Source organism: Colius striatus, chromosome 5 (assembly GCF_028858725.1).
Source record: "Colius striatus isolate bColStr4 chromosome 5, bColStr4.1.hap1, whole genome shotgun sequence".
NCBI lineage: Eukaryota > Metazoa > Chordata > Aves > Coliiformes > Coliidae > Colius > Colius striatus.
In genome coordinates this window covers 4,792,941-4,819,014 of record NC_084763.1, presented here as the reverse complement: position 1 = coordinate 4,819,014, position 26,074 = coordinate 4,792,941, and the positions used below count along the sequence as shown (strand labels likewise).

Sequence of the window (26,074 nt, the reverse complement as noted above, 5' to 3'; positions counted from 1 at the left end):
CTGGGCTACAAAATGGAGAGTAAATGTAATGGCATCACAAGAGTAGATGATTCACAACCATCTAGGTAGCAGGAGAAGGGCAAGATGTCTTGGTAGTAATGGAAGAATGAACACATTCATTTGTAGTGAATTGACAGGGAATCATTCATGTGCTTCAAATTCTACTTGAGAGTACACAAAAACTAGATTTGCTTTATATTTGCTGGTTCTGATGTGACTTTTTAGGCATGGGGAAGATATCCTTTTAGGTGTTAAATGTATTTAAGGCATTCTTTGTCTGTAAATAAGCCTTAGAAAATACTGACATAAATCAGAATGTATGAAGTTAGGGGGTTTTTTTTCCCTTTTGGAACATTTTCTCCAGTTTTATTGCTAAAAGGTATCATAAAATCTGCTTAGGCTAGAAGTTCCAAGTCTGTTTCACACATTATTGCTGTATGAATGTGGCATGGGACCAGTTTTTATTAAGATGAACGTTTTTGGACCCATAGATTTCTTTAGAGTGCTGAACGTTTTGGAGTGGATTATTAAAAGTTAGTGCAGAAATGATGGACAATATGAATACAAAACTTGAACTTCTATGAGGGAGATGTTTAGTGAGAGTGTTTCCAGGCTTTTCAGTCAGAATTTAGGTGCCCACTGAAGCTGGATAACGGGAATGAAGGGAAGTTCCTTCTTTTGGTCAGAACCACGTTTAGATAAAGTCAGTGCTTAGTTTCCCTCCCTTTCACTCTTCCTTTTGCTGTCCTCCTCCTCCTCCAAAGTTCTTTCTCTGTTGTCTTTTGCCTGAGATAGAGCAAGGCCAGCCTCTTCTGATGGTTTCTGTGGAAGGCTGTCCAGAGGTCTGATGAGCCTCTACTAATCTCTCATACTTGAAAGAATTGTTGGCATAGAAGTATACCAGAGGTTTCCCTTGCCCGGTGTTTATTGAGTGTTATCAGTGTTTGTAGTCGTGTAGATATTGAAGCACAAACAGAAAACCCTCACAAGGGAAAGTATTTTTCCCTTTGGATATTTTTGAGCTGACACTGTGTGTCCTGCCTAGTTCCACGTGCTTTAAGCTTCATTTCACTGGAGACATATCCTGCTTGCTGTGGCTCAGAACATGCTTCCAGAAGCAGCCAGGCTCTTTGTGATCAAAGGGCCAGCACTTATTTTTACACAGCAGGTCTCCTTGTCCTTTATATGGTCCACACTTTAATGCTAGTGGCTCTGGTGTATGGACCTTGTGAAATGTTAGGTCAGCTCCAGCAGCTATGGACTAAACAGCTCTGGAAACTACACACCTGAAAGGTACCACCTTCAGAGAAAGGTTTTAGGAACTGGAGACTTGCAGGAGTTTTTGGAGCACTTTTATTTCCTGAAAGGGACGTGGGCACTGAAATCACAAGCAAGTTCAGAATGGAATGGAACTTGAAAGGTTTGTCCATCTCCCAACAGCAGCATAAAATTTACATAGTCCTTACCTCCAAAATAGCTCCTTTTTCCAGTGATAGAGTCATGCATATCTCTCAAAAGGGAAACCAAACAGTTCCAGAGAAGAACACTTTTTAGAGAGTCAAATCCAGAAAGACCTGCTTGATGTGTTCTTTCAATGAGACAAAAAAAGAGGCTTATCTTCTTGTCTGTAGATGATGCAAATCCTTCTGGATCCACAAAAAGACACCAAGACTTCCAGGTCTCAGTCTGGAATAATTTGTATTTGACAGGGGGGAAAAAAAAGCAAATCTAAACTGCTGATATTAAAAAGTGCTGGGTTGGGAGAGGAAGCTTAAGGTGAGCTCCTTCTGCACTGAGCTACTGCTATGAAAGGTGACGTTTGTGGCTGTAGCCTCAGAAATGTGCTATAGTAGTATTAGTTGAGTGACTTATAAAAAGGAATGTGTACTCTCCAATTCAAAATACAGCAGAAGTCTTTGTTCTTATTGGAAGAATAATGTTAGGCCAGGGAATAAAAGAACCTGTTTCACCATGAAGGCTCAGTCATTCAGCAGAATGAAATTGTTGAGTTAGGAGTGGGAGGAGCAGAGAATCCTCTTTTCCAGAATAGAAGAACTGTAAAAATAACAATGTTTGCACACACCCCCCCAGTAACTTCGTTCCTGTTGCTATTTTGTGTGCAGCTGCATTTCTATACAGTGCAGATTCTCACAGAGTCACAGAACCTCAAGGGCTGGAAGGGACCTGGAAAGCTCATCCAGTGCAACCCCCCTGCCACAGCAGGATCACCTAGAGTCGGGCACACAGATTTTCTGCAGCTGTATTTCTTACAGTCCCCATTTCAGAGAGAAAACTGTTAAATTCATATTCCAAATGTAGAGTTCCTATGGTGAATATCTAGTACAAAACAATTCTGAGAAATGGAAAAGCTCTTTAGAGTGAAGTCTTGCAGCTAAAGACAACTGCAGCAGGTAGGGCAAACCTGGCTTTACCATTTCTCTTTAACATCTCTCTTCTGTAGAGAATGGATTATATTTACAGTTCACCTGTAACTGCTGCTTTGAAAAAAGAATCTAAAAGTGAAGGATTTTTACCTTTGAGTCCTATTGCTCCAGCACAAAACAGGTATTTAGCTCTCCTGCTCTCCAGCCTAAAGCTCTCTTTTAGACTGTCCCTGAACTTACAGAGATACTGGAACAAAAGAGCTGAACTTTATAGCAACCATAGACACCCATTTACAAACACAGCTGCAAGCTGTGTCACACACTGGCTACTAAATTAAAAACAAGTGAAAATCACAAAGCAAAACCAAAGGGAAAGAGGAAGGGGACAAGAAACAGCTCAGACTGCCTGGGAGCGGAACTCGAGATCTGTGGAGAAAAAAACATAGTAGGAATTGTGTGTTGGCAGTGAGAGTGGTTTCACCATGGAATGTTCTGGTTGTGCCCTGGTTATTTCCAGTGTGACACTCACACTTCAGTGATATGACTTGAGTTTTGTTCTTGGCTGGTTCGGGGATAAAGGGAGTAACTTCAACCTTCTTCTGTGTTGCAGCAAATCTCAGATGAAGGCATTGTAAAAATCTGTAGAGGATGCCACAGACTTCAGTCTCTCTGTGTTTCAGGCTGTAGCAACCTTACAGATGCTTCTCTCACAGCACTTGGTCTAAACTGTCCAAGGCTGAAGTGAGTATGCCACGAGCATGTCGTGAGTATGTCATGTTGTTACAGGCCTGACCTAAGACATTCCCTTCTGAAGATAATCAGCTGATACCCACAGGTTTGATTTAACTTTGTGTTGTTTGTGTTACCTCTGCAATCAAAACATTAACTGACAAGTACTAGCTGAGTATAAACTTGAGGGCTGGTCCTGTCTAGCTCTCTAGCTCTCTCTCAGCCCACTGTATAGTGGAGAAATAAGAGTTAATACAACTAGAACATGTGGAACCTCCTGAACAGTTCAGCTCTGTGCTTCTAGCTAAATATCTCGGGTGGTAATTAAGAGCCAGAAGAAAAGGAGATATAAAGCCCACTGTGTTGTTTTTAAAGGGTAAAAATATCTCTGGTTTTGTTGTGTCTTGTGATGTTTGTACTCTGCTGGGGTTTTATCGCACTTGTTTGTCTTGCTACATCCTCCCTGAGTATTGTATTTACAGATGTCACTAGAAATATGGGTTTAATGTGCTCTGCAGTACTGCCTGGCACTCCTGAACTCTGACACTGAGTGTGCTCATGGCTGCAAGCACTAAGGACTGACATTTCTGTGATATGTGTTGAGTAGCAGTTCAAATAATACCAGTTTTGCCATTGGTGTGACCTGTGCTAACATGTATGTTGTGGTGGTGGGGTTAGAAGTGGGGACAGCTCCAGCTTTCATAACGAAGCTCAGTCATGCAGCAGCTCTCTGCTTGTAGAGACAAACAATACCTCTTGTAAGGTCTAAGTTTAATGCACATTCAATCCAAACAAATGCATTTTGGATGCCACTGACTTACCATTCAGGACAGGAGTGTTGAGGAGTTGCAACTTGTGACACTTCAGTGATGGGTAAATGGAGGAAAGTGTAGATCAGATAGGAGGGGAAGCTCCATTCAAATGGCAGCATGCAGCAGGCTGTCACACAGCATTCCCTTAGCTGACTCAATGGAAAAGAGCTTTTGTTACCGTAGAAAACCTGTCCTTAAAAGAATTCCAGAGTGCCAGTGCCCTTCATGTAAGCATTCCTGCTCTGCAGAGCTGATGTGTGCCCGTGTGAGGGGCTTAGGGGTCTTCTGGCACCCTTCACCCTGCTCCTTTAAAAGCTGGGCTGTTATTCCTGATCTCTGCCCTCGGTTCCTCTCAACTCACAGCTCGGATTGCGAATCAAAAAGAGCTGTATTAGTTTTGCAACCCGTTCCCAGGGCAGCACAGCTGCAGCAGAATCTGTTTTGGCTTCGGTAGGTGAACTGTTGGCCCGTCCTGTGCCACGAGGGGGAAGGCGTGAGCCGTCCTGGTGCGGTCCTCGGGAGCAGCCTTTGCAGTGAGCGCAGCACGGGAGCACCAGAGGAGGGACAGCTGATGCACATGTCTGCTGCGAGGCTTTTGGGAGTGAGGGTAGAAAGGACTTGATAAAAATGACGTTGGAAATCCAAGGGAAATGGAATTCCACACGTCTTTGTGCCCTCGAAGGATCGTGGTGCTGAGTGTGGAAGGAAATTGTGCTGCCTTTGGATGTGCTGGCCCTGCTGGGGAGCTTTGGACTATTTGCTGTGCTGCTCTCACTTCTGGGTCTTGGATGTTCTGCTCTGCTGCTGTTACACTGACAACATCTACCTGGAGGAAAATCCTAAGCTTGCCCAGCTCCCTTCAGCTGCTTTTATCCCATACATGAAGATAAAGCTGTCTCCTCATCCCTTTTTATATCTGCTCATTCATTCTCTTTTGAATTGTTAAGTTCCTGGGGGGTGTTTTGGTGAGGCTTGTGGAGGACAGCACCCAGGAACCATGGATGTCTTGTCGAGGTGTGGAGTGAGGATTTAGCCCCACAGCTATTCTCTCCCACCTGCTGCTAATTGAACAGAACCTACAGGAGCTGCTGTGAGCAGAGACACTCCAGGTGTACCCAAAAGACATCAGCAAACAGGGATTAGAGCTGTGAGGTCTGCTTCAGAGAACATTGCTTTGTAAGAGTGGGGAACCCGCTCTCAGATACCATTTTGCCTCCTCTGTTAGGTGCTTTGTCACGAGTCACTGGGCAGGGAAGAAATGTCAGCTGCATCTGGCAAGAAAGCCTCTATAATTATGTACAACCTCTAAAACAAAGCACAAAATGGAACTTTGCTGATTTTCATGCTGACCAGTGCCTTCCCACCTGTTTCTCACGCTGGGGCTTGATTGCTGCAGCATGTGTATATATAGCTCACTCTGCCTGCTCTGCTCTCTGGCTGGCTACACACTCAGTTGCAGGAAAATGAGAGCTGCTTAGGCTTCTGGCCTCTTACCCCTCCATTTCCATATCCTTCTTTTTCAACCAGATGCTCAGTAAGTAGCATCCTCACTATTTTGTACACTGTGGATGTCATTTTTCCCCCTCTCTTCAAATGTAATGGGACTGGAGAGACAATGGTTCTAAGTGTAGGTGGGCTTGAAAGCAAGTATTTGATGAAAGGAGGAAAAAGTATAACAAGTGTGACCTGAACCATGGGGGTTTTGTGGGAGTGGTGAGTTTTTTCCTTTCCTATTTGTTATCTTGGGTAGTTTTCAGAGTAGCTGAGAGTATTTCATGATAGGCTGCTAATTGCCCTTGATGGAGAGACACCTACTCCACAAATGGGAGCGTGGAAAGAAAATCCAGAGGTGTTACAACCACCCCTTTGGGAAGCAGCACCTGCCTTGTGTTGGCTGTCCTTGAGTGTCCACCACACTTGAGATCCTTGTTGAACACCAGCACTCTGAAGTGGTTTTCCAGGGTGTATCCTGGGGGACTGCTCACCTCTGAACTCAGCTGCACTCTTGCTTTTGCCTTGGAAGAGCCTGATCCAGCCCAGTCCGAGCCTCACAGCCTGTGCTCTGCTGGGGTTGTGTTACTCCCCTGCCCACAGGATGGCTTTTGCCTTTGCACTTTCTCTCTCTAAAGAGCTTTCTAATGACCTCCTAAACCAGTGGAAGGATCTAGATGCCTCTCAGTGTTGCCACAGCTTCTTTTGTCCCTCTTTCCCTGCCTCCTCCCTGCAGACCCCAGTGCAGAAGTGGTGGTACCGTGGTGAGGGGCTCAGTTGTACTTAGATGGTGCTGTGGTTTCCCCTCAGTCATCCTTGGTACTGACTCCACCTGCAAAATGAAAGGTGTTCATTAGAAAAGGAAAACAGAAGTGACAACATGAGTGGGATACAGCCCAGGCCTGTTCCTCACAGCACTGGGGCTGCTTGGGGCAGCTGACCTTTTGTTTTTCAGTCACTCCCTGCTTCCCAGTGCCTGTGGAAAGAGTGGTGGGTTTTGTCTTGCCAAAACAAGTTGGTTGTTTTCTCTAGTTTCTTGTTTTTACTGTGGGCTTTTGGAGGTGTTATGTTCCTTGCTTTCTGGTAACTTGCTTCACTGTGCCTCCTGCAGAGTGCATTTCCAGTAAGCAGTTTCTCAGCTTTGTGGCTTCCCAACATCCTGAGCTGAGGTGACAGGTTTTAAGGCTTCCTCTGCATTTGCCTTAACTCAGGGGTTTGTTCTCCCCTGTCTTTCCTCACAGAACACATGAGAAAACCTGAGCATTAACTCTCTCTTACTGAAACAAAAGGTGAAAATACCTATCATGATGTGTCCTTTTTCCCCCACTAAGTGCTGAGGAGAGTTGAAGAATGAACTTAATCTGTGCTGTGACTATTAAGAGTCTTTAACAAGCTGGATGAAAGCCCACCTAGGGCTTCTTAACTGCAGATCCCTGGGAAAAAGAGGCTTGCATATCCACCTGCTATTGAGAGCTTGAAGTTCAGGAGATTTATATCTTTAAGCTTTCTATCTGAAATGCATTTTCTCTATGTTAAACGATTTCTTTAACATTTAAACAAACTTTTCCAGGATTTTGGAAGCTGCAAGATGTTCACACCTAACAGATGCTGGTTTTACCCTTTTAGCACGGGTAAGGATCATTTTGGAAGGTTTTCCTTGCTACTGAGCAGCAGTGAATTGATGCAGTTCATGATCATAGAATGGTAGGGGTTGGAAGGGACCTTTAGAGATCATCTGGCCCAACCTCCCTGCAGAAGCAGGGTCACCTAGATCAGGTCACACAGGAACGTGTCCAGGCAGGTCTTGAAGACCTCCAAGGAAGGAGCCTCCACACCCTCCCTGGGCAGCCTGTGCCAGTGGAGAAGTGTAGCAAGTTTCTGTGGCCAGGTTTTGGTAGTGGAGGTTTACAGGGGTGGCTTATTTAAACAAAGAGCTGCTAGAAGCTTCTCCTGTACCTGACAGGGCCAGTCTGACATGGACTCACCGCTGACCAAGGCTGAGCCAATTAGCAATAGAGGTAACACCTCAGTGATTAACACATTGGAGAAGGGGAAGAAATTGCTGGGCTGATGCTAAAGTGCAACAGCAGCCCAAGGGAGTGAGAATGGGAGAGCAACATCTCCACAGACACCAAGGTCAGTGGAGAAGGTGCCCAGGTACTGGAAGAGAGATTCCCCTGTGGACCATGGTGGAGAGCATGGTGAGGCCCTGCTCCTGCAGCCGTGGAGGCCACAGGGGAGCAGAGATCCTGGGGTTCTGCTGGGAAGGGATAGGGGAAGAAGAATGAAGTAGGAAAAGCCCAGTGGAGGAGGGGACTGAGAAGTGATTTTCTTTCTGGATTATACTTAGAACTGCAACTTGATCTATTATCTACTGCTGCACTTTACACTTTATTCCCTCTTTTCCATTGAAACATACCAAACCCAAATTTATTGTGCTTACCACAACTGGAAACTTGTGTTATGTGTTTTAGACAGATTTCCCCTACAAAAGTGACACATACTTGTGCTATTTACACCCCAAAAAATCTAATCACTCAGCACTCCAGCCTGGGGCTGTTGGTCCTCAACCTCAAGCCTGCTTTTGGCAGCTGCAAGTGAAACTGTTTATTCCTGTGCCTGTAAACTCTGGTTGGGGTTTGGGCTGAGCCATGGCACCGTGTGGTCTGCTGCCAGGTCACAAGGTGACATCATTTCCTTGAATTTAGTCATGAGCAGAGATTGAAAGCCCTTGGAAGAGCTTGTGTTGGGAAGATTGCTTGGGTAAATGCTGCTTCTCTGAGCCCAAAAGTGGTCTGTGCTTGATATTTGCAGCATTCATTAACAAAGCAGATAGTTAATGAGGCTTCTGTCTCCTGTGTGATGGGAGACAGGAGATGTTCCACAGGCTTAGATGAGTTTGGGGCAAGTTGATGGAGGCACAAGCTGGATCCATCTGTATGCAGATCAGTAGCTTTCGTTTGCTGGCTGTAAATACCTCACCTCTGGCTTGAAGCTGACCCCAAAAGGGGAGAGGGAAGGGGGATGAGTGAGTGCTGCTACCTGCTGTTCAAACCCTACAGAGCAAGAGCCTTTCATTAGTAAGACAAAGGCTGAAACAAAGAGGTTTGAGAGGGACTTTTTAAGCCATTTTCTGTCCTTTGATAGTGATCAAATACTTGAGGGGCTTTAGCTGACAGTTTCCCCTGTGCTGTGCTATCCCATACTATTGTCCCTGGGTGTGACTTTATGTCTCTGTGTTTCATTTAATCTTTTGTTGATCCATTTCAGAACTGCCATGAGCTGGAGAAGATGGACTTGGAGGAGTGTGTTTTGGTGAGGTTTGATATGAGAAGGAACATTGAATGTCCAGTGTGAGCTTGCAGTGTGTTAGCACTTGCAGTTAGATGTATGTGCCTTGGGCTTTATTCATAGTGCTGTGTTCATGATGGTGAATATGGGACATACTATAGAGGGAAATGCTTGAAGAGTAACAGGTGATTGGGTGCTTTCCAGAAAGAACAGAGCCTGAGTCTGGTAGAGAAAGAGAGATCTTAGTTGAGGGTGGACTCTCCTACTGCCTGCTGCTTATTGTTGTTTGTTTGATCTCTTATTCCTAGATAACTGACAGCACCTTGATACAACTTTCTATACACTGTCCTAAGCTCCAAGCATTGGTAAGTTTAACTCTATGTGACCTTTTCACATCTCCCAACATCACATTTGTGCACCAGTCCTGCAGTACAAACCCAAGCTGTTCACTCTGTGCCTGCCCTGATGCCTGTCCTGTAGCTGTGATGGTTTTCTCAGGGGGTGTGGCACTGCAAATAGTGAGCAGCAGTTTCAGGGAATAGAGTTGAGCTGGTTTTCAGTCAAAGTGCTCCAGAATTGCTGGACTCCCCTTACAATAGGAGCTCCTGTGTTTAGGGCCAGTTGGTCCCATAAGTGTAGGCTTGTTATGTACTCCTTCAGCTCTCTGTCAGAGAACAAGCATCTTTATAATCTGTTCTTGGATGGGATTAAAGGAGGGTTTGCTGCTCTGTTAATTAAATTGTGTTATGATTAGTGAGTGGTGTTCAGTGTCACTAAGGTGGCAACGTGAGGTGGCTTTTTAAAAGGAGCTTGTTCACTGGTTTTTATTCTTGTCATTCTTTAGTTTTGCTTATTAACTGTCCAGGCTCATTTCTGCAGCTTCATTCTTAATGTTAAACCAAAGGAGAGTTGTCAGGAGCTGTGGAGCTCCCTGTTCTGTGATGGGGTTTGCTGATGTGTAGGAAGGATGATGGCTGAGAATTACAGGGAAGGAAAAAGCACACTAGCAAGTGCCAAGTACTCTCCCTCAGCTGAGCTTGGTAGTTCAGATGTGAAATCCCATGCTGTTGGTGGTTCTGTAAACTCCCAGTAGCTGTGCTTTAGCATATGTTTAGGTGTACTTGCAGTTTAAACAAAATGCCTCAGAAATCAACTTTGAATGTGTTTCTTGGTGTCTGGAGACTCAGGAGACAGTGGCAACAAGCAAAAGCACTGTTAGAGTGATTATAACCAACTCTTAATCTTTGCTGGTATCAGACTATTCAGATGTTTTATTGATAGAATCAGTTTCCAGAAGCAATTTCAGCTGAAAATGTTCAATAATTGTCCATTCAGATGGTTAGAGAGCCTGTGAAATACTCATCACATTCCTGGAGGTGAGCAGACAACTGAATTCTGCAGCTTAGTTGATGATGCTGTTCCTTACTGGCCCAGAGTATCACGCCACAGTTGATTTCTACACAGCATTTAGGGTGTATCAACAAAAAAACCCCAGAATTTGACCATATCTCTTTGTTCTAAAGATCCCAAGCAATTGCCTTCATAAACTTCCACATAATTAACACTTTCTAGTGGGCTTGTGAAGTCAGACCCACCACCTGGTTTAATGAGCAGTGTGTATCTTGGCACATCTGTTGTACAAGTTCTAAGAACTCAGCTGTGCACCCTGTGATGACCCAACACAGTGTCTCAGGAAAGCTGATTTTCTAAGCTGCTTATTTCCTGGGGTGGAAAACTCTTAATTAGCTGCTTACTGGAACCTGCCCCCCTCTTCCTTGAAACAGCAGGTCTAGCAGAAGTGTCTTTTAACCCTGCAGCTGCTGACTGTTTCCAAGTTGTGAGCCAAAACCTCCTGAAGAGGTACATGAGGTACAGGAGAGAACTTCAGTGTTTAAAGTTGATAGACTTGCAGACTGTAAACGTGTCATAAGGTGAAGCAGTGTTGGTAGGAGCAAGGGCTCTGTTTCTGTTGGCTTTTGGGGATGGCACGTGCCAGCTGTGCTGCTCAGGGTCACTGCCCTTGCTTGGCCACTGGGTAAAGTGGGTCAGACTTAAGGAGGGGCTGCAGACCTGCCCCCAACCGCTTTTCTCCTTAGTTGTTCATCCTCTTGAGCAAAGGAGGAGAAAAAAGTTGAGGAGGGGGTTGTTCTAAAGGGCAGGACAGACCTCATGTGCCTGGTAGGGGCAAGAAAGGCCCGTGGCTGTAGCTGAGGTAGAAGGGTTGCAGCTGGCAGTCCTCAGGCTGCATCAGCTGGCAGTGGGCTGGAGGGAGAGAGGGGAAGGCAGGAGATCCTGCTGAGCACCATTGTTTGCTTGCTCTGAGATAAAAAGGGCTTTTGGATCACTGCTTTGCTTCCTCAGTTGCGAGGAAATGCTACTTCAGATCCGGGCAGGGTTGGACTTTGATACGTGCATGAAGGCAGGAGGCAGCTCAGAGCCCCAGGTGAGGGGAGCAGAGGTCAGAGGTCCCACAAGAGCTTTTGTTTCACTGGGGGCAATCAGTGGGTTTTTAAAGCCACCTCTGAGGAAAGTCTGTTTTCTGCTGTGCTCGTCATCAGTGCAGCTCCAAAAGGAACCAGGAAACTGCTTGACCTGGTGCTGCTGCCTGAGATGCTGCAACTTCTTCCATGCTTGTGAAAGGCAAGGGAGCAATGACACATGCTGCAGAGGAGCAGGATTTTGGGGGATGATAATGTGTTGCAGGACAGAGCTGCTCCTGCAGCTGTACAGGAGGGTCCCTGCAGGGCCAGGCTGAGGTGCCAGGCGCTCACAGTTCCCCTGAAACGTTCCTTTGGCAAATGAGCCCAGGGTGATTGTTGCTCACGCGCGAGGGCTGGCGCAGGCTGGGGCTCGCTGCTGCGGCTGCAGACATGGCAGCTGGGAAATGCTGGCAGCAGATCCTCCTCCGCTCCTGGATGCTCTTGGCCATCCTTAGAGCTGTCTCCCATTCCTGGCACGCCTCCTGCTCTGCTCTGGCCGGCTTGGAATTTCCACCTTCACAGGAGCAAGGAGGCCTGAGGTGTTGGCCGAAGCTGTGGCGTTGGGGATCCTAACTCATCTTGAAGCCAAGTCCAAGGATGGCTCTTTCTCTTGAGCAGACACCTATTTTTGCTACTCTTCAGCCACTAGAATGAAGGAGGACTTCTGATGTTTGAAAGACAGAGTAACTTAGGACGGAGTGGTTGTGGCTAACTGTCTGCCTCTCTGTTTTAGAGCTTATCTCACTGTGAACTGATCACCGACGACGGGATTCTTCATCTGAGCAACAGCACGTGTGGGCACGAGAGGCTGCAGGTCCTGGAGCTCGATAACTGTCTTCTCATCACCGACGTGACGCTGGAGCACCTGGAGAACTGCCACAACCTGGAGCGGATCGAGCTGTACGACTGCCAGCAAGTCACGCGGGCCGGGATCAAACGCATCCGGGTATGTGGCGCTGTCCCTGTCCCTAGGCCGGGGCCTGACTCCCTCTAGGGCCTCAGTGTTCCTTTCCTCTGTGAGCAGTAGGAGTTGTCTGTTGATAACCCGTGACACGATCGCTGTTGGAAGGGGCAGCCTCACCCTGAAGCTTGTCTGCAGCTTCGTATCCCGGATGAGCACCCGAACACTTGTGCAAGTGGAAAGCTCATCTGAGAGCCACTGCTGAGGGCAGACCCCCAGTTCTATTCATAGCTGCGTCCTGGGGTGTGAGAGAGGAGGAGTTTCTTTGCTGACAGGGTTGTGAGGCATTGGAAGGGGCTGCCCAGGGAGGTGCTGCAGTCACTGTCCCTGGAGGGGGATGTTGCACTGAGGGAAGTGGGCTGGTGGTTGATAGGGCTGGGACAAAGGCTGCACTGCATGAGCTTAAAGGGCTCTTCCAGCTGAAATCTTTCCATGATTCTATAGGCAGGGATTGTGAAAGATGAGATACAGACCAGTCTTTCTTCTGTAGCCAGACCAAATGTGTTCTTCCCCACAGGGGAACACGTGCCTCTGCTGATCAGGGCACTGGAGCATCTTCCTTATGAGGAAAGGCTGTGGGAACTGGGGCTGTTTAGTCTGGAGGAGACTGAGGGGGGATCTCACTCATATTTATCTCTCAATGATGGGTGTCAGGAGCTTGGGACATTCCTTTTTTCTATGGTATCTAGCAACAGGACAAGGGGTGATGGGATGAAGCTGGAACACGAAGTTCCATTTAAATGTAAGAAAAAACTGTGAGGTGATGGAGCCCTGGCACAGGCTGCCCAGGGAGGGTGTGGAGGCTCCTTCTCTGGAGGTCCTCAAGACCCACCTGGACATCTTCCTGTGTGACCTGATCTAGGTGGGACCTGCTTTGGCAGAGAGGTTGGACTGGATGATCTCTAAAGGTCCTTTCCAACCCCTACCATTCTGTGATCCTCTCCTGCCATGCAGCTCTCTGGGCTGCTGGGGGCTTTGTTGGGAACTGAGTGGGAGCCCAGACATGAGTGTGCCTTGGCTGGATGGGGCAGAATTGCATGGCAGAAGACAGCTGGGGCAGCAAAGTGTCTTAGACACTTTCTTTCCAGCTGCCCACTGTAAGGAGAGCGCGCTGGTTGGCAGGAGCAGAGGTGTACCACTGCCTGTGTCTAGTGACTGTTGAGTCGTTGGTGTGTGTGTGTGTTGTGTTGTTGTGTATGTGTTGAGTCATTGGTGTGTGTGTTGAGTCTGTGGTGTGTGTGTGTTGAGTCATTGATGTGTGTGTTGAGTCATTGATGTGTGTGTTGAGTCATTGATGTGTGTGTGTGTTGAGTTGGTGTGTGTGTGTTGAGTCATTGGTGTGTGTGTTGAGTCGTTGATGTGTGTGTGTGTGTGTTGAGTCATTGATGTGTGTGTTGAGTCGATGTGTGTGTGTGTGTTGAGTCGTTGATGTGTGTGTTTTGAGTTGTTGGTGTGTGTCGAGTTGTTGGTGTGTGTCGAGTCGTTGGTGTGTGTTGAGTCGTTGGTGCGTGTGTGTTGTCATTGGTGTGTGTGTCGAGTCGTGTGTGTGTTGTTGAGTCGTTGATGTGTGTGTGAGTCATTGATGTGTGTGTGTGTTGAGTCGTTGATGTGCGTGTGTTGAGTCGTTGGTGTGTGTCAAGTCGTTGGTGCGTGTGTTGGTGTGTGTGTCGTGTGTGTGTTGTGTGGAGTTGTTGGTGTGTGTGTTGAGTCGTTGATGTGCGTGTGTTGAGTCGTTGGTGTGTTTTGAGTCGGTGGTGTGTGTCAAGTCGTTGGTGCGTGTGTTGGTGTGTGTGTCGAGTCGTGTGTGTGTTGAGTCGTCGGTGTGTGTGTTGTGTCGAGTCGTTGGTGTGTGTGTCGAGTTGTTGATGTGTGTGTCTCCCCAGGCTCACCTACCTCACGTGAAGGTCCACGCCTACTTCGCCCCGGTGACGCCGCCGCCGTCGGTGGGAGGCAGCGGCCAGCGCCTCTGCAGATGCTGCACCATCCTGTGAGCGTGGCAGCCGAGCGCAGGCCGCAGCCGCTGTGCCGCAGCGCTCCCGGGGCTGCTGCTCCCTCCGCTCTCTGTCACAAGAAAAGCGATTGTTTTGTTCCCCGGGTGACAAACGTTTACGGTGAAGGTGCAGCCGTGGCTTCGGCTGGGACGCTTCGGTTTGTAGCCGCGGCTGCTTCCCGCCCGGCTGCTGGGGGAAGCTCTGCCTACGGCGGGGCTCGAGGAACCGAAGCTGCCGTGCTGGTGCCACCCACCACGGGCTGGGAGGACAAAGCAGCTTCGGCAGATGTTGACCAAAACCCGCAAGGTAACCGTCAGCTCTGGAGCGAAACGGCTCGTCAGCTTCCTCCTGAACTGCCCGACAGGACAGCAGAGGTCATGGCACAAGGTAAGAGAGCACCTCCAGACGGCTACCCACGTGCTTTCCAAGTTGTTGAAGCTGCTTCGCTGGAGCTGCCCGTCGGCACCGAGCCAGCCCCTGGCTGAAGCACCTTTTGTGCCCGACACCATCGGCCTTTCCCAGGGGCAAGAACATCCCTGTGGCCTGCCCCAGAGCCCGCCACGGGCCCTCCCCTTCCCCTCAGGCTGCAGGGAAAGGGCACAGCCCTTCCAGGCCCAGGGAGGGGATGATGCTGTTCACGCTTCGCTACCGCTGACGGATACCGGGTTCAGTTGCAGGAACTACGCTGAGCAGGGGATTCAGTCCGAGGCTCTTTGTCCCCACCCCTATTTTCAGGGACACAGCGAGCCAGGGGGCAAACGGAGCTTAGGCAGGAGTTGAACCAAACCAAACCTGTGCTTTTTGAATGCAGGAAGCCAACCTCTCCACATTTTGGGTTATTTAAGAAGCTGTCAACTTCTGAATGATAGTAATAATGATGCAATCTATGTATTAACTCTTAGGGCCGTGCTTTCATTCTTAGTTTTTCAGTGCTAGAGGGTTAGAAAAAAGAACTGGACTTTTTTATATTAAGCCACTTAATTATCTGAGATGATTTTCAGTTCAGAAAGCTTTTCTGTGTAAGAGTGACTGTGTGTGTACATTTTAAAGAGTTCGGGGCCTGTGTCGACTGAAAGCTAAGAGAAATACTGGAAAAGCAGCTGGAGAAGCTACTCCCAGGCAGTACTGCACATCCCCTCTCGAATTTCAGGCACCTTTTTAAAGGAGAGGAGCACGAAGAGACTTTTGTGAGTGGGGTAAGGGCAGGGCTGAGCTGTTGGGCTCCGTGCCCGAGTGGAGCGGGGTGCGGGGACGCGGCTGCAGCGGTACGGTCACTGGGACTCCCCTCACCCAGGCTGCTGCAAGAGAGAGTTTGAAGCAGGTTTCACTCTGGGCTGTACCAGGAAGGTCATTGGTACCAGTATGTCAACGTGTGTTGCCTTTGTTGGCTCTTTTTCTTTCCTAAGGCTATACTGAAGCGTGTAAGTTTATTGCTTTAAAGATGATGTACAGAACCCAACTGGAACCTGTAGGACACTTCCATAATAAACCAAGCGGCTGGTGTCAAACGGGGATGCGTTTGGATTCTTTCAGGTTGAACCTCAGTTCTCCAGCTCTGCTTTGTATCCCTGAGGCTGAAATCCCAGCAGAAGCATCTCCCGGGGCTGTAGGAAGGGGGATGGGGAGTAAACAAGGAAGGGAAAAAAGCACATTTACAAAATTATTGAAAAACATTTATTATACTCAATTGAAATGTGTACATCTCATTACAAAACAAAAGCCATTTGCTGGTGCCATAATTTAATCCCAATTTCAAGTGAGCTGGGCAAACTACTGTACAACTGGGGTTTTTTTTTTCAGTGTTCTTGAAAAATCAGCTCTTTGGATACTTTCCAATCAAGGGGGTTTTTCCACCTTCATAAAAGATTTGGGTTTGGATACGGCGTGAGCTGAGAAAGACACGAGTGTCGGCTGGAGAAAACAGGACCAAACAATACCCAAAGGTGAACAACTTAAATGGTTGAAGTATGTAAAAAATAGGGAGGGGGGAAAAAAGAAACAACCCCAAAGCCCAACCCCCAACCCCTCTAAGCTTGGATGAACTGAAAGTCTCCAAACGCTACGGCCTGAGGAAGCTTTTCCGCTAAGCAGTCGAGGCAGTGACGGAGGAGGGAGCTGAACCTATCCCCGCTGCCTTGTGCCGTGCTGTAGGAGTCGTTTACATGGAACACGGCGGCGTAAGAAGCAAACTACACCCGAGCTTTGTAAAGCCAGAGCTGGAGGAGGAGCTTCCCCGAGCAACCGACGCGGCTCCCGGAGTCGGCCCCTCTCGGTACCTAACGAGCTGGAAACTTAGAAGGTAACAGAGGAAGTGCTGTGCCATGTGTTTACAAGAAACAGCCAAACTACTGCGAAAGCACATTGCCTGTTGGAAAGAAAGAGTGAGGTGTGTGTTGGGAGGGAAGAGGCACCGTCCCAGGGCCAGCGGAGGAAGCGCAGCCGCCAGGGTCGGAGCCTCCCTCCACCGCTGGCAACAGAGGGACGAGGCTCACTGGGCTGGTATTTAGTGTTCCTTATTAAGCAAGTTCTGGGATGTTGCTGAAAGCTCTGAGAGCCCCGTGGTGCCAGGGCAAGGGAGGCGGTCGGCCCTGCTTGGTGGCCTCTGGAGGCTCCTCCCCGCGCCGCTCGTATTGTCAGACCCACGTTCGTATGAGCAAAGGGTCGGACTGCAGCAGTGCTCTGCAGAGGAAGCCAGGGAACTAAACAGAAAGGATGCAGAGGCAAGGCTTTCCATAGAATCATAGAATGGCAGGGGCTGGAAGGGACCTCCAGAGATCACCCAGTCCAACCCCCCTGCAGAAGCAGGTTCACTTAGGTCGCACAGGAACACGTCCAGGCGGGTCTTAAATTCATTAAAGCAAAACACAATTACTTGGGTACCCTGTAGGGTTTCTATTAATCCCTCCAACAAGGTACTGTGGATAATGCAGTTTGCTGCATGCATATATTGCATCTGTCTAGGGCTTGGGAAAGCCCTGCTCTGGCATTTACACTTCTTACATACAACTCTTATACACAATTTACAGAGGAGGCCGTTCTGCCAGCTTTACTCTCAGAAGACCCAACAAGCTGATGGCTGTTGGCTTTAACTACTCACCTTCCACACAGGTCACCAAACATCAACCCAGCAGCAGGTACAAGCAAGTAACAGACAAACTGGCACAGAAAGGTCAATGCCCCAAGTAAGTTTACATTCATCTCCGACTGGATACAGCTCCTAGAACAGCAGCAGTGCTTCGCTTCTACACACTGTATCTACTGGCCATAATTCGCCTTATTTCAGGAGAGGGCAAGCACCTTTGCTCGCTTTGTCTTCCACACCTGTACATCAGCTGGCACCACACCTCTCACGAGGACACTTAGCTATGGCAGTGATAAGAAAGTTCACCTATCAAACAGCTCGTTAGAAAGGTCATTTTGTGTTTTCAATATGAAACATCTTATACGGTGAAGGTAAAGCCTAAGGGTTGGGATGATCTTGGTAAGCTTCAGTCCGTGGTTGGGAGCGTCAATCAGTCTGGCAAGCGAGGGTGTGCTCTCACTTCAAAATTATATGGAAGCCTTCACCATTTTCAGCTGGGAAAAAAGACAAAACAAGGCAGTGTTGAGTCTCGGAGCCGTGGAACTGCCCCTCCCTGGCACCAACCCAGCAGCAGAGGGGCTGTGCAGAAGCTGCTCGCCCTCACCAGGAAACATCCCACCAGCAACTCCTTGCTCAGACTAAACTCTTTAACTTCTAAAGATCTCTTTTGAGTTGTGGTTATTTCTGAGCTCTTCCTGTGACAGATTCAACCCCCCTCAGTTGGCAGTGGCAAAGTGAACAGCACTGAAGGAAGTTAAAACTCCTGCAAGACCAACACAAAGCCTCAGCATAGGCTTTGAATGGTGCTCAGCCTTAAAGCCAGGGGGAAACAGCACTGAGAAAGCCCAAACCCCGTGGATTTTGTCAGGAAAAGCCACTGTACCTTTTATTGTGGTGAATAAGAAACAGCTCTCATCTTGAAAGTTTTGAACCATCTACAAAAAAAGCCCAAGAAGAAGGTTTGAAACCCTCCTGAGCACAAGCAGCGCACAAGATAAACACACGGAGGGGTAAGCACAGCCTTTCACAAGCAATTGTGTATCTTGGTTCTGTCCAGCAAGTGCTGACAAACTAAACTAAAATAGATGACTGTCAAAATACTGCTTGTTCATCAGTGACAGGCAGCTGGGAGCCCCTGCCTGGAGCTCTGAATATGTGTAGCAGATGCTGGGAGAAGCCAGCTTCACAGCCACTCCCTGCCTTTGGGCACGTTCAAAGCACCTACTAAGTGGTTGCTGCAGCAGCTCAGAGCTGTACACACCACTTGCCTCTCTCTTCTCATCATCTGAGAAGAGAAAGTTCTCTTCAGAAGTTTCTCTGAAGAACTTATTCAGGTAAAGTGACATTTCAAGGCTCCTTCTGCTTGTTTTAACGTAAAGGAAGAAATCCTTTCTATGTCAGAAAATACTGGGTTGCAGTATCAAAACAACAAAGCAATCCTAAGAAAACCTTCCATTCTATTGAATTCATCACTCAGATTTGTCAAGAAGGTAAAACTTCCCTTACCTGATCACTAACAAGAATGTGGATACCTGTGGGACCCTGCCTGTAAACCTGGTTGATCTGATGCAAAGGGATATTGAAGGCCAGAGCGAGCTTGCGTGTGACTTCGGAGGCTGCCATCTCTTCCAGGTAGATTGCATGATAAACTGCAGGGAAACACAACTCCTTCACTAGGCCTGTCAGCCTGGATCCTGCACAGAGAGGTGCAGTCGTGTCACACAGACCTACCTGCACCTTTACACTCACCTACAGATGACCCTGGCAGTGGCTTTGGGCCATGTGGAAGGCAGAGGTCCTGCATCTGCCTCACACTGCTGCACTGTTGCTTTAAATAGGGATGGGCATTTTTCATTTAAAAAAAGTCTTTTTCAACTGTCTGGAGGAATTTCTTGCAGATCACGTTGGAGCTTAATGAGTGGCAGGGAGGGAAATCAACACAGCAAACACAAGAGCGAGACAAAGCAGCTCTTTGGCTGTGATGCTGTGCGGACAGTTCTCTGCCAGAAGCCCAGGGCAGCTCCATGTTTGCACGTTCTTCTGTCCCAAACAAAAGGCTGCAGCTTATCCAGAGGCAAAAGTTGTACTTGACAGAGGCAGTACCCTATTTACAGATCCTCCTCCCCCTCGATTCTTGCATGGAAAACACACGACTGTTATGCTAGCAGGAGCCTACACGGGTTTCAGCTGGGGGGGATGGAGGTCCCCTCTTCCCTCCATGCCAAGAGCAAAAGAACCATTTCCAGTAGCTCCATTTAAGACTCACACAGTTACAATTAAATATTAAGGTCCTGTCTGTGCTGAAGCAGCTCTCTGTCAGGAGAATAACACCAAAAGCATGAGCCCACACAGTGCTTGGCTGCTTCTCCTTGCCCAAGCTCGATCAGCTTTAGTTCAGTGGTCAGCAAATAACAGCACATGGGAAAACCCCCCCCAAGTGTTTTACTTGCAGATGCTTCTACCTGCACCTCCACTCATCTGGTTCATAGCCTGGCTGTACCAACACAGCAATTTGAGAGCTCCTTAATTAATTACCATGCAACTACAGTTGGTTTTATCAACGGACTGAAAAACCCCCCATCAGCGATTTAATGTTCTGCCCAGCCCGTGCAGCGTCAGAACTTGTTCTGAACACGACCTCCTCCGCTTTCTCTGTGCACCCACACACAATTCAGCCTCCTCTATTTCCCACCTCTCTGGGTTTGGCTCTTGAGGCCACAGAGGCGCCCCGAGAGCCCAGCCCGCGCTGTACCGTACCGTATATTGCACCGTTGCTGCTGTCGCCGTTGCCCACGTCCTGCCTCTCCAGCTGGATGCTGCTGCTCAAGGGCTCCTGGCAGACATAGATTGTTAAACGGGGCCGAACAGACCTGCAAGGCACAGCACAGATGAGGTTACTGGCCCTGGAAATGCACTCAAGTGCCACAGCACCACGTTTGTTGTGCCTAACGGTAAGCTTGAGATGTCTTCACCCAGCACACAACAGCAAACTGCTCTCAGGGTAAGTGGTGTGTGGGATGCTGCTGCGTTTTAACAAGATGTCCATCAGTTGTAAGTCCATCGGGATGCTGCTGGAACAGAACTGCTGAGGCACAATGAGAGCTCCTGCAAAGGTCTGTGAGAGCCTCTGTAAGAACCAACAGCCGCTTCGGGCCGTCAGGTGCTCAGCCGGGACGCTTCTGTGGTAGCAGCCAACGTGTGTAACCCCAAAGGGCCTCGGCTCATTCTTAGCTCCCCTAAGTCAGAATTGCTGTGTCCTGGCAACAAATCTCTTCTGAAGAAAGCAGCAGCTCGCCACTGCACTGGTCCCAGTCTGACAGGGAGCCTGCAGCTCCCCAGGGCTCTGCCCTGAAGGCCCAGTGCAACAGCCCGCTGCCAGGACAGCTCTCACGGGCACCAAGGCCCAGCCTGACCCTGACAAGGGACTCCAGGCAACAAACAGCAGAACAAAAGCCACTGAGCCCCACGTGAAACACAGTACCTGGATTTCAGTGCATTGTAGAGCCGAATTCCATCGGCTGGACCACAGATTTGTACCAGATCTTCTCTTGTCAGCTTTAATAAATCAGCACCTGGACAAACACAGGAGGGTTTCATGACGATCATTTTAGAACATCTCTGCTTTCTACAGTAACTTGTATGTTCATTTAAAGCAAGAATGACAAAATCTACCAGTGTGAAAACGGGATCCTGCAAACACACACTAGTCATCCTGAGAGCAGGCCCTGGCCAGCACTAAGAAACAAGGCTTCCCAAGGTGCTTACTCCCACTGGGTGGCTGGTTGTTCACATTTCAAACAAGAACACGGCCCACAGGGCAGCCAATTTCTGTACAGACAGTTCTGTAGCCAGTCAATGGCTGCACCGACTCAAAGTGTCAACTGACACCCAGATTAAGTGTGTTTTAATCACCTGCCAATGACAGAGCTGAGATATTTGATGGCTCCTCTCTCACTGCTTCATCCCAGGTGTTCAACCAAGACCTCTGTGCACTGAAGTTGTTACAGTGCCCTCAGGCTGGCATCACTACATCAGTACATCATGGGGTGAATACATTTAAAAAGAGTTTGCTTGGGTTCTTTCAAAAGATCCTGGGAATAAGCAATCTGTCTGAAAAAAAATAGCTGCTGTGTGATGAGTGAGGAGACAGGAAAGGAAAGACTGACTTCTTTCATGAAAGTACTCCCCAGACAAGGAGGTCTGAGCCCCACACAGTGCAGCTCTGGCCAGCTCCTGCTTCCATGAGCATAGTGGAAGCGACACTGACACACACGTAATGGAGAGCAATCAGACCTTCTGCTGAAATGAAAACACACAAACACACGTGGGCAAAGGTGCTCTCCCGATGCCTGGCACTGAAACACAGCTGGATATGAAAAAGGGTTTGCCATTTCTGTGGACTAGGAGACTGTTCAGAGCATGGGAGGATGAAAGCTTCATGCACTACGATGAAATGGAACTCCTACAGAAAGATGTGAGGTGGGGCAGATGTCAGCAACCTCTTGCACTCAGAGATCACTGCGTGGTGGCTGCTGTTAGGAAACAGCAGTAGCAAAACGGCCTCCTGCTCTGACTCACCAAATTCCTTCCTGCTTCTCAAAGATGATTTTTGTGAACTATCATCAGGAGAAAAGAGAAGCCACCTTCACTCTGGGCTTTGGGTGAATTTGTGCAAAATACCCCTGAAAGGGCCTTTCAATGCAGACTGAATGTTCAGTAAGTAAATGACAACAAACACCGATGCCACTGTGCCTTCAGGGCATCAACTTCCCCCCCAAAACTTGCCAAAATAAGAAAGGAAACTGTAGGTACCTGAGAAATTGGAAAAAAGCCTTGTATAGGTAGAGAACCTATGCTTGAGCAACCACTGCTGAGCCTCCTGGATTGTGGCTGAGGGATGAAGCTGCTGCAAGGAAGGAGATCGGATATGATCATTTGGGTATTAAAGAAAACCAACCCCAAAACCCTTTAAATCCCCTCCCTCAGTAACTCTTAGTGTCAAATCAAACAGTGACACAACCATAGCCATAATCAATACCAGAAAGCAATCACTCACATCTCCAGACCCTTGAGAGGTTCCATCTCCTTGATGATTTGGGGAGGAAGAATTGCTACAGATGGGGGGGAGGAAGGAAAAGAGAAGGTATTAGTACAAGTTTATTAAGCAAAATATTTAAGTATAGCCAAAAACTAACTTGAAATTGCCAAAACAATAAATAAACACATTCATTATCAGCTGGAGAAAGGGCTTTACCAACATTCCCAGGAGGTCATCTGGCCCCTTCCCTGTCTTTAAGGGTGACTGAGGAAGAGGCAGTAAAAGCCAGGGCAAACACCCCCCCTGTAAATCATCCCTTGGCCACCCAAGTTGGAATTACAGTACTTTAATCAATGCCTCAATAAAAATATGTTTTGATCACTGCAGTTTTGGCTGAAAAGCTTGTAAAGGTTATTGCTGGGGTGGGTTTTTCCTTGCAAGTTGTATTAACTGCAGGTGGAGGGAACAAAGACTGTTGTCACTGAGAAAAGCTGAATTGTATCCATAGACAGGGGCTAGAGGAGAATAGCTCAGGGGTAAATATCTGTTATGTGACAAAGGACAGGGAGAAATGTTCCCAACAATGTATAGTACAAAGGAAAACTGTTGAAGCAGAGGTAATTCCTGGTAATTGAATCCCATGATGCAAGTGTCAAACTGTGAAGTGATCACACAGGTCACAACAAATCTCTCATTCCCCAGTGGGACCAGCAAACACTTGCCAGCTCCTGGATGTACTCAGGAAAGACTTCTGAGGAAGCCTGCTTGTGTAATGTTATCTTTAACGTGGATAGAGAGAAGAAACCCACCTGTCTGGGACACTGTAGGTGTTATGCTGAGCAGAGGTAAAAGTGGGAGCAGGAGTAGGGCTGTTCACAAATGTTGTGGGAGTATCAGGCCACGGTGAGCACTGAAGATAAACAATTGAAACATCAAGTTTCTCGTGATGATACTTTGGCATTCTGCTGCACAGCTCTTTCATTTAAAGCCAGGCTTTTTCCCACAGACTGCTGTGCTTTGTAATTGCAAATAAAGATCCCCTCCATCCCACACACACATGCAGATACTCAGGGAGAAATCACACTTCTCTTAGCTTGTTCTTTCAAGGTGACTCTGAAGGTATTAGTGGTGGGACTGACAGAAGACTCAGTGTAAAACAAACCAAAAGCTCCTTTCATCCTAAAAGGGGCCGTTTGAACTGCAGCTATCAGGGCCTGACAACAGGTGTTCAGCAGGACTATGAAGCAAGATTTCATCTTGTGGAGAAACTTAAATGCATCTGCCCTGAGAGCAATTAAAGACAACTGGAATATTCAGGAGCAATCTTGTGAATGGCAAATGTTTATTCCTCTACTGCAGGAACAGAATGATGCTTACTGTACTGCTTTCTCTATAGCTCAGTGAACTGGGAGGTTTATGCCAAGCTTTAAGTCCTCACAAGTACATGATGAGGCAGCTGTCCCAATTTAGCAAGTCTTTTTTGGCTATTTCCTGAATAATGATGAAAGCCCTTCAAAATGAGGCTGCTTTTTAGTGTTCCCAACTCCACTGCAAGCTCAGACTATGAAAGAAAACTAAAAACCAACCAGATTTGGGTATGTTCAGAGACAAATGGACAGGGTCAGAACAAGCAAACTGCCCCAGACCCAGTAAGCAAAGGCCATGCCTGTTCAAACAACAAAGGCTTCTGAACCAGCTAAATACACTGTAAGGAAACTTCCAGTTACACACAGCCTGGCAGGAGGGAAGAAGAAGGAGAGGAACAAGTCTGACCTAGTCTGAATGGAAATGTGCTTCACAAATGTTGTGTTGACTGTTGTGTCTGGGGCAAATGGCAGGATGACAGCTGCAGTGTCTGTACAACACAACATTTCTGTGCTGGACTCCAGCCTTCCCTCCTCAGGAAGACTGCAAGTTCCCCAGCGTGGCACATACCCTGACCTGCGTGCCAACAGCTTCAACACTGGGAAGTTCTTCAGCTCTCCAAGACCTGACTGAAGTCACTGTGTATAAGCCACTCCTGAGACTACAAACAGTGCCACCCACGGTCTTCCAGGACCTTCTGGGGTTACCCACTCATCCTCCTGGTATGGGTCTGCCAGCCTGTCGTTTCTCAAGCTCACTTTAACCTTCATTGCAAAGATGTTATATAACAACAGGTAGTTCAGAGAGGCCTGCACTCCCTAGTTATGGGGTCCAAAGCCATGGTTTTGTAACTCAAGTTCACCATAAGAATGTTGGCCTTGTTCTGAAATGTCCTCAGTGCTAATTCATTGCCTTTAATTCTCTGACATTCTCTCCCTACATTTTAAATGCAAGATGTTTATCTGGACACAGATGCAAAAGAAGCATTTTGGTTGGAAAAGACCTTTAAGGTCATCAAGTCCAACCACTGACCCCACCCTGCCACAGTCACCACTGACCCAGGGCCCTCAGCACCTCAGCTTTGGGATCCCTCCAGGGCTGGGCACTCCCCCAGCTCCCTGGGCAGCCTGGCACAGGGGCTCACACCCCTCTCAGGGAAACAGTTCTTCCTCAGCTCCAATCTAAACCTCCCCTAGCACAACCTGAGGCCGTTTCCTCTTGTCCTGTCACTCGTTACTGGAGAGAAGAGATGGCCACTAACACCCTTAGCACAAGTTTCTATTTAGCACACATTTACATACTTCAGGGGCAGGGAAGAATGCCCTGGTGTCAGAGAACAGCTTTCAAGCCATTCCCAAGGCACTGCAGTTAATGTTCCTGTCCTTCAAACCCAGATTGTTCACCACAAAACTGAGTTTAAATGCAGGAAGAAGCACATTGGAAATATTTGTAAGAAAACTCCAACCCAGAGCAAGTCTCTTTTCTCCTCTTATAAACACACTGTCCTGCCTTCTCTCCTCTTCCAGCTGAAGGGTGACTGTGTGCTGAAATTGAATCAGCTGGTGAGAACAAAGCAAAACAAACCAAAATAAAGAGCAGTAATTCCAATGCCACTGCCACATGCCTGCTGGCTCAGGTCTCCTTTCTGCTCTCTTACAGCTTGTGGCAGGAAAAAATGTGTATTTGAGCACTGAGACACTGGAAGGTTCAAGGGACGAGAAAGCCTCCTGTTAGAAAAAATGCTTCTGGAATCACTCAGACACAGAACACTCCTGCACTTCCCAAACAGGATCACACTCCTGAGACTAAGCTTCCTAACAGCCTGCATGCCAATTCAGGACACTGGGGGTGACAGGGGCCACAGAAAGTGACACAGCTTCCCTCAAACTGCCTGCAAATGCCACTGCCAGGGACAGGGCACTGGACTTGGCAGACTCATGGTCTGATCAGTCAGGACACTTAAATCCAAAGCTCAGTTGACCAAAGGACATTCAGTAAGCTTAGTCATGCTAATACACAATCACAGAATCACAGAATGGTGGGGTTGGAAGGGACCTTTAGAGCTCATCCAGTCCAACCCCTGCCAAAGCAGGTCCCACCTAGACCAGGTCACACAGGAATGTGTCCAGGTGGGTCATGAAGCCCTCCAAGGAAGGAGCCTCCACAGCCTCCCTGGGCTGCCTGTGCCAGGGCTCCCTCACCTCAGCAAGGAATTAGTTTCTCATTATGTTTAAATGGAACTTCTTGTGTTTCAGCTTCAAGTCCCTGGCCATTAGATGAAAGCTTAAAAGAAACATGTCACTCCATCACAAGGAAGCATCCAACTCTGTAAAGAGCCCCAAGAGAGCAGAATAAAGGTGAGCATTGTATCTGCACCCGTAATGAACAAGGAACAGATCCTGGTGAATTACCAAATAAGTTGGTTTTGAGGTCTCAAGACTAACTGGCCC

General features: G+C 47.9%; 2 protein-coding genes across 11 annotated transcripts in view; one reads left to right on the top strand and one right to left on the bottom strand.

Moving 5' to 3' along the window:
- Positions 1-14,139, top strand: part of FBXL2 (F-box and leucine rich repeat protein 2) — a 53,389-nt gene extending 39,250 nt beyond the window's left edge. Inside the window, exons 10-15 of the mRNA XM_061996394.1 lie at positions 2,995-3,125; positions 6,987-7,047; positions 8,687-8,731; positions 9,016-9,072; positions 11,921-12,133; positions 14,032-14,139. Of these exons, the coding sequence (XP_061852378.1) occupies positions 2,995-3,125; positions 6,987-7,047; positions 8,687-8,731; positions 9,016-9,072; positions 11,921-12,133; positions 14,032-14,139 (615 nt within the window). The remainder of the gene's footprint in view (positions 1-2,994; positions 3,126-6,986; positions 7,048-8,686; positions 8,732-9,015; positions 9,073-11,920; positions 12,134-14,031) is intronic.
- A 1,651-nt stretch (positions 14,140-15,790) lies between these two features.
- UBP1 (upstream binding protein 1) overlaps positions 15,791-26,074 on the bottom strand; it is a 33,042-nt gene continuing 22,758 nt past the window's right edge. For 2 of the 10 annotated variants that reach the window (XM_061996215.1, XM_061996221.1), the window contains 9 exons: positions 23,069-23,169; positions 22,278-22,332; positions 22,034-22,127; positions 20,703-20,793; positions 19,979-20,091; positions 18,971-19,049; positions 18,728-18,889; positions 18,105-18,156; positions 15,791-17,715 (listed from right to left, as the gene is read on the bottom strand). In XM_061996215.1, the coding sequence (XP_061852199.1) occupies positions 18,108-18,156; positions 18,728-18,889; positions 18,971-19,049; positions 19,979-20,091; positions 20,703-20,793; positions 22,034-22,127; positions 22,278-22,332; positions 23,069-23,169 (744 nt within the window). In that variant the 3' untranslated portion in view covers positions 15,791-17,715; positions 18,105-18,107. The other 8 variants (XM_061996219.1, XM_061996224.1, XM_061996216.1 and 5 more) reach the window with 7 other exon arrangements.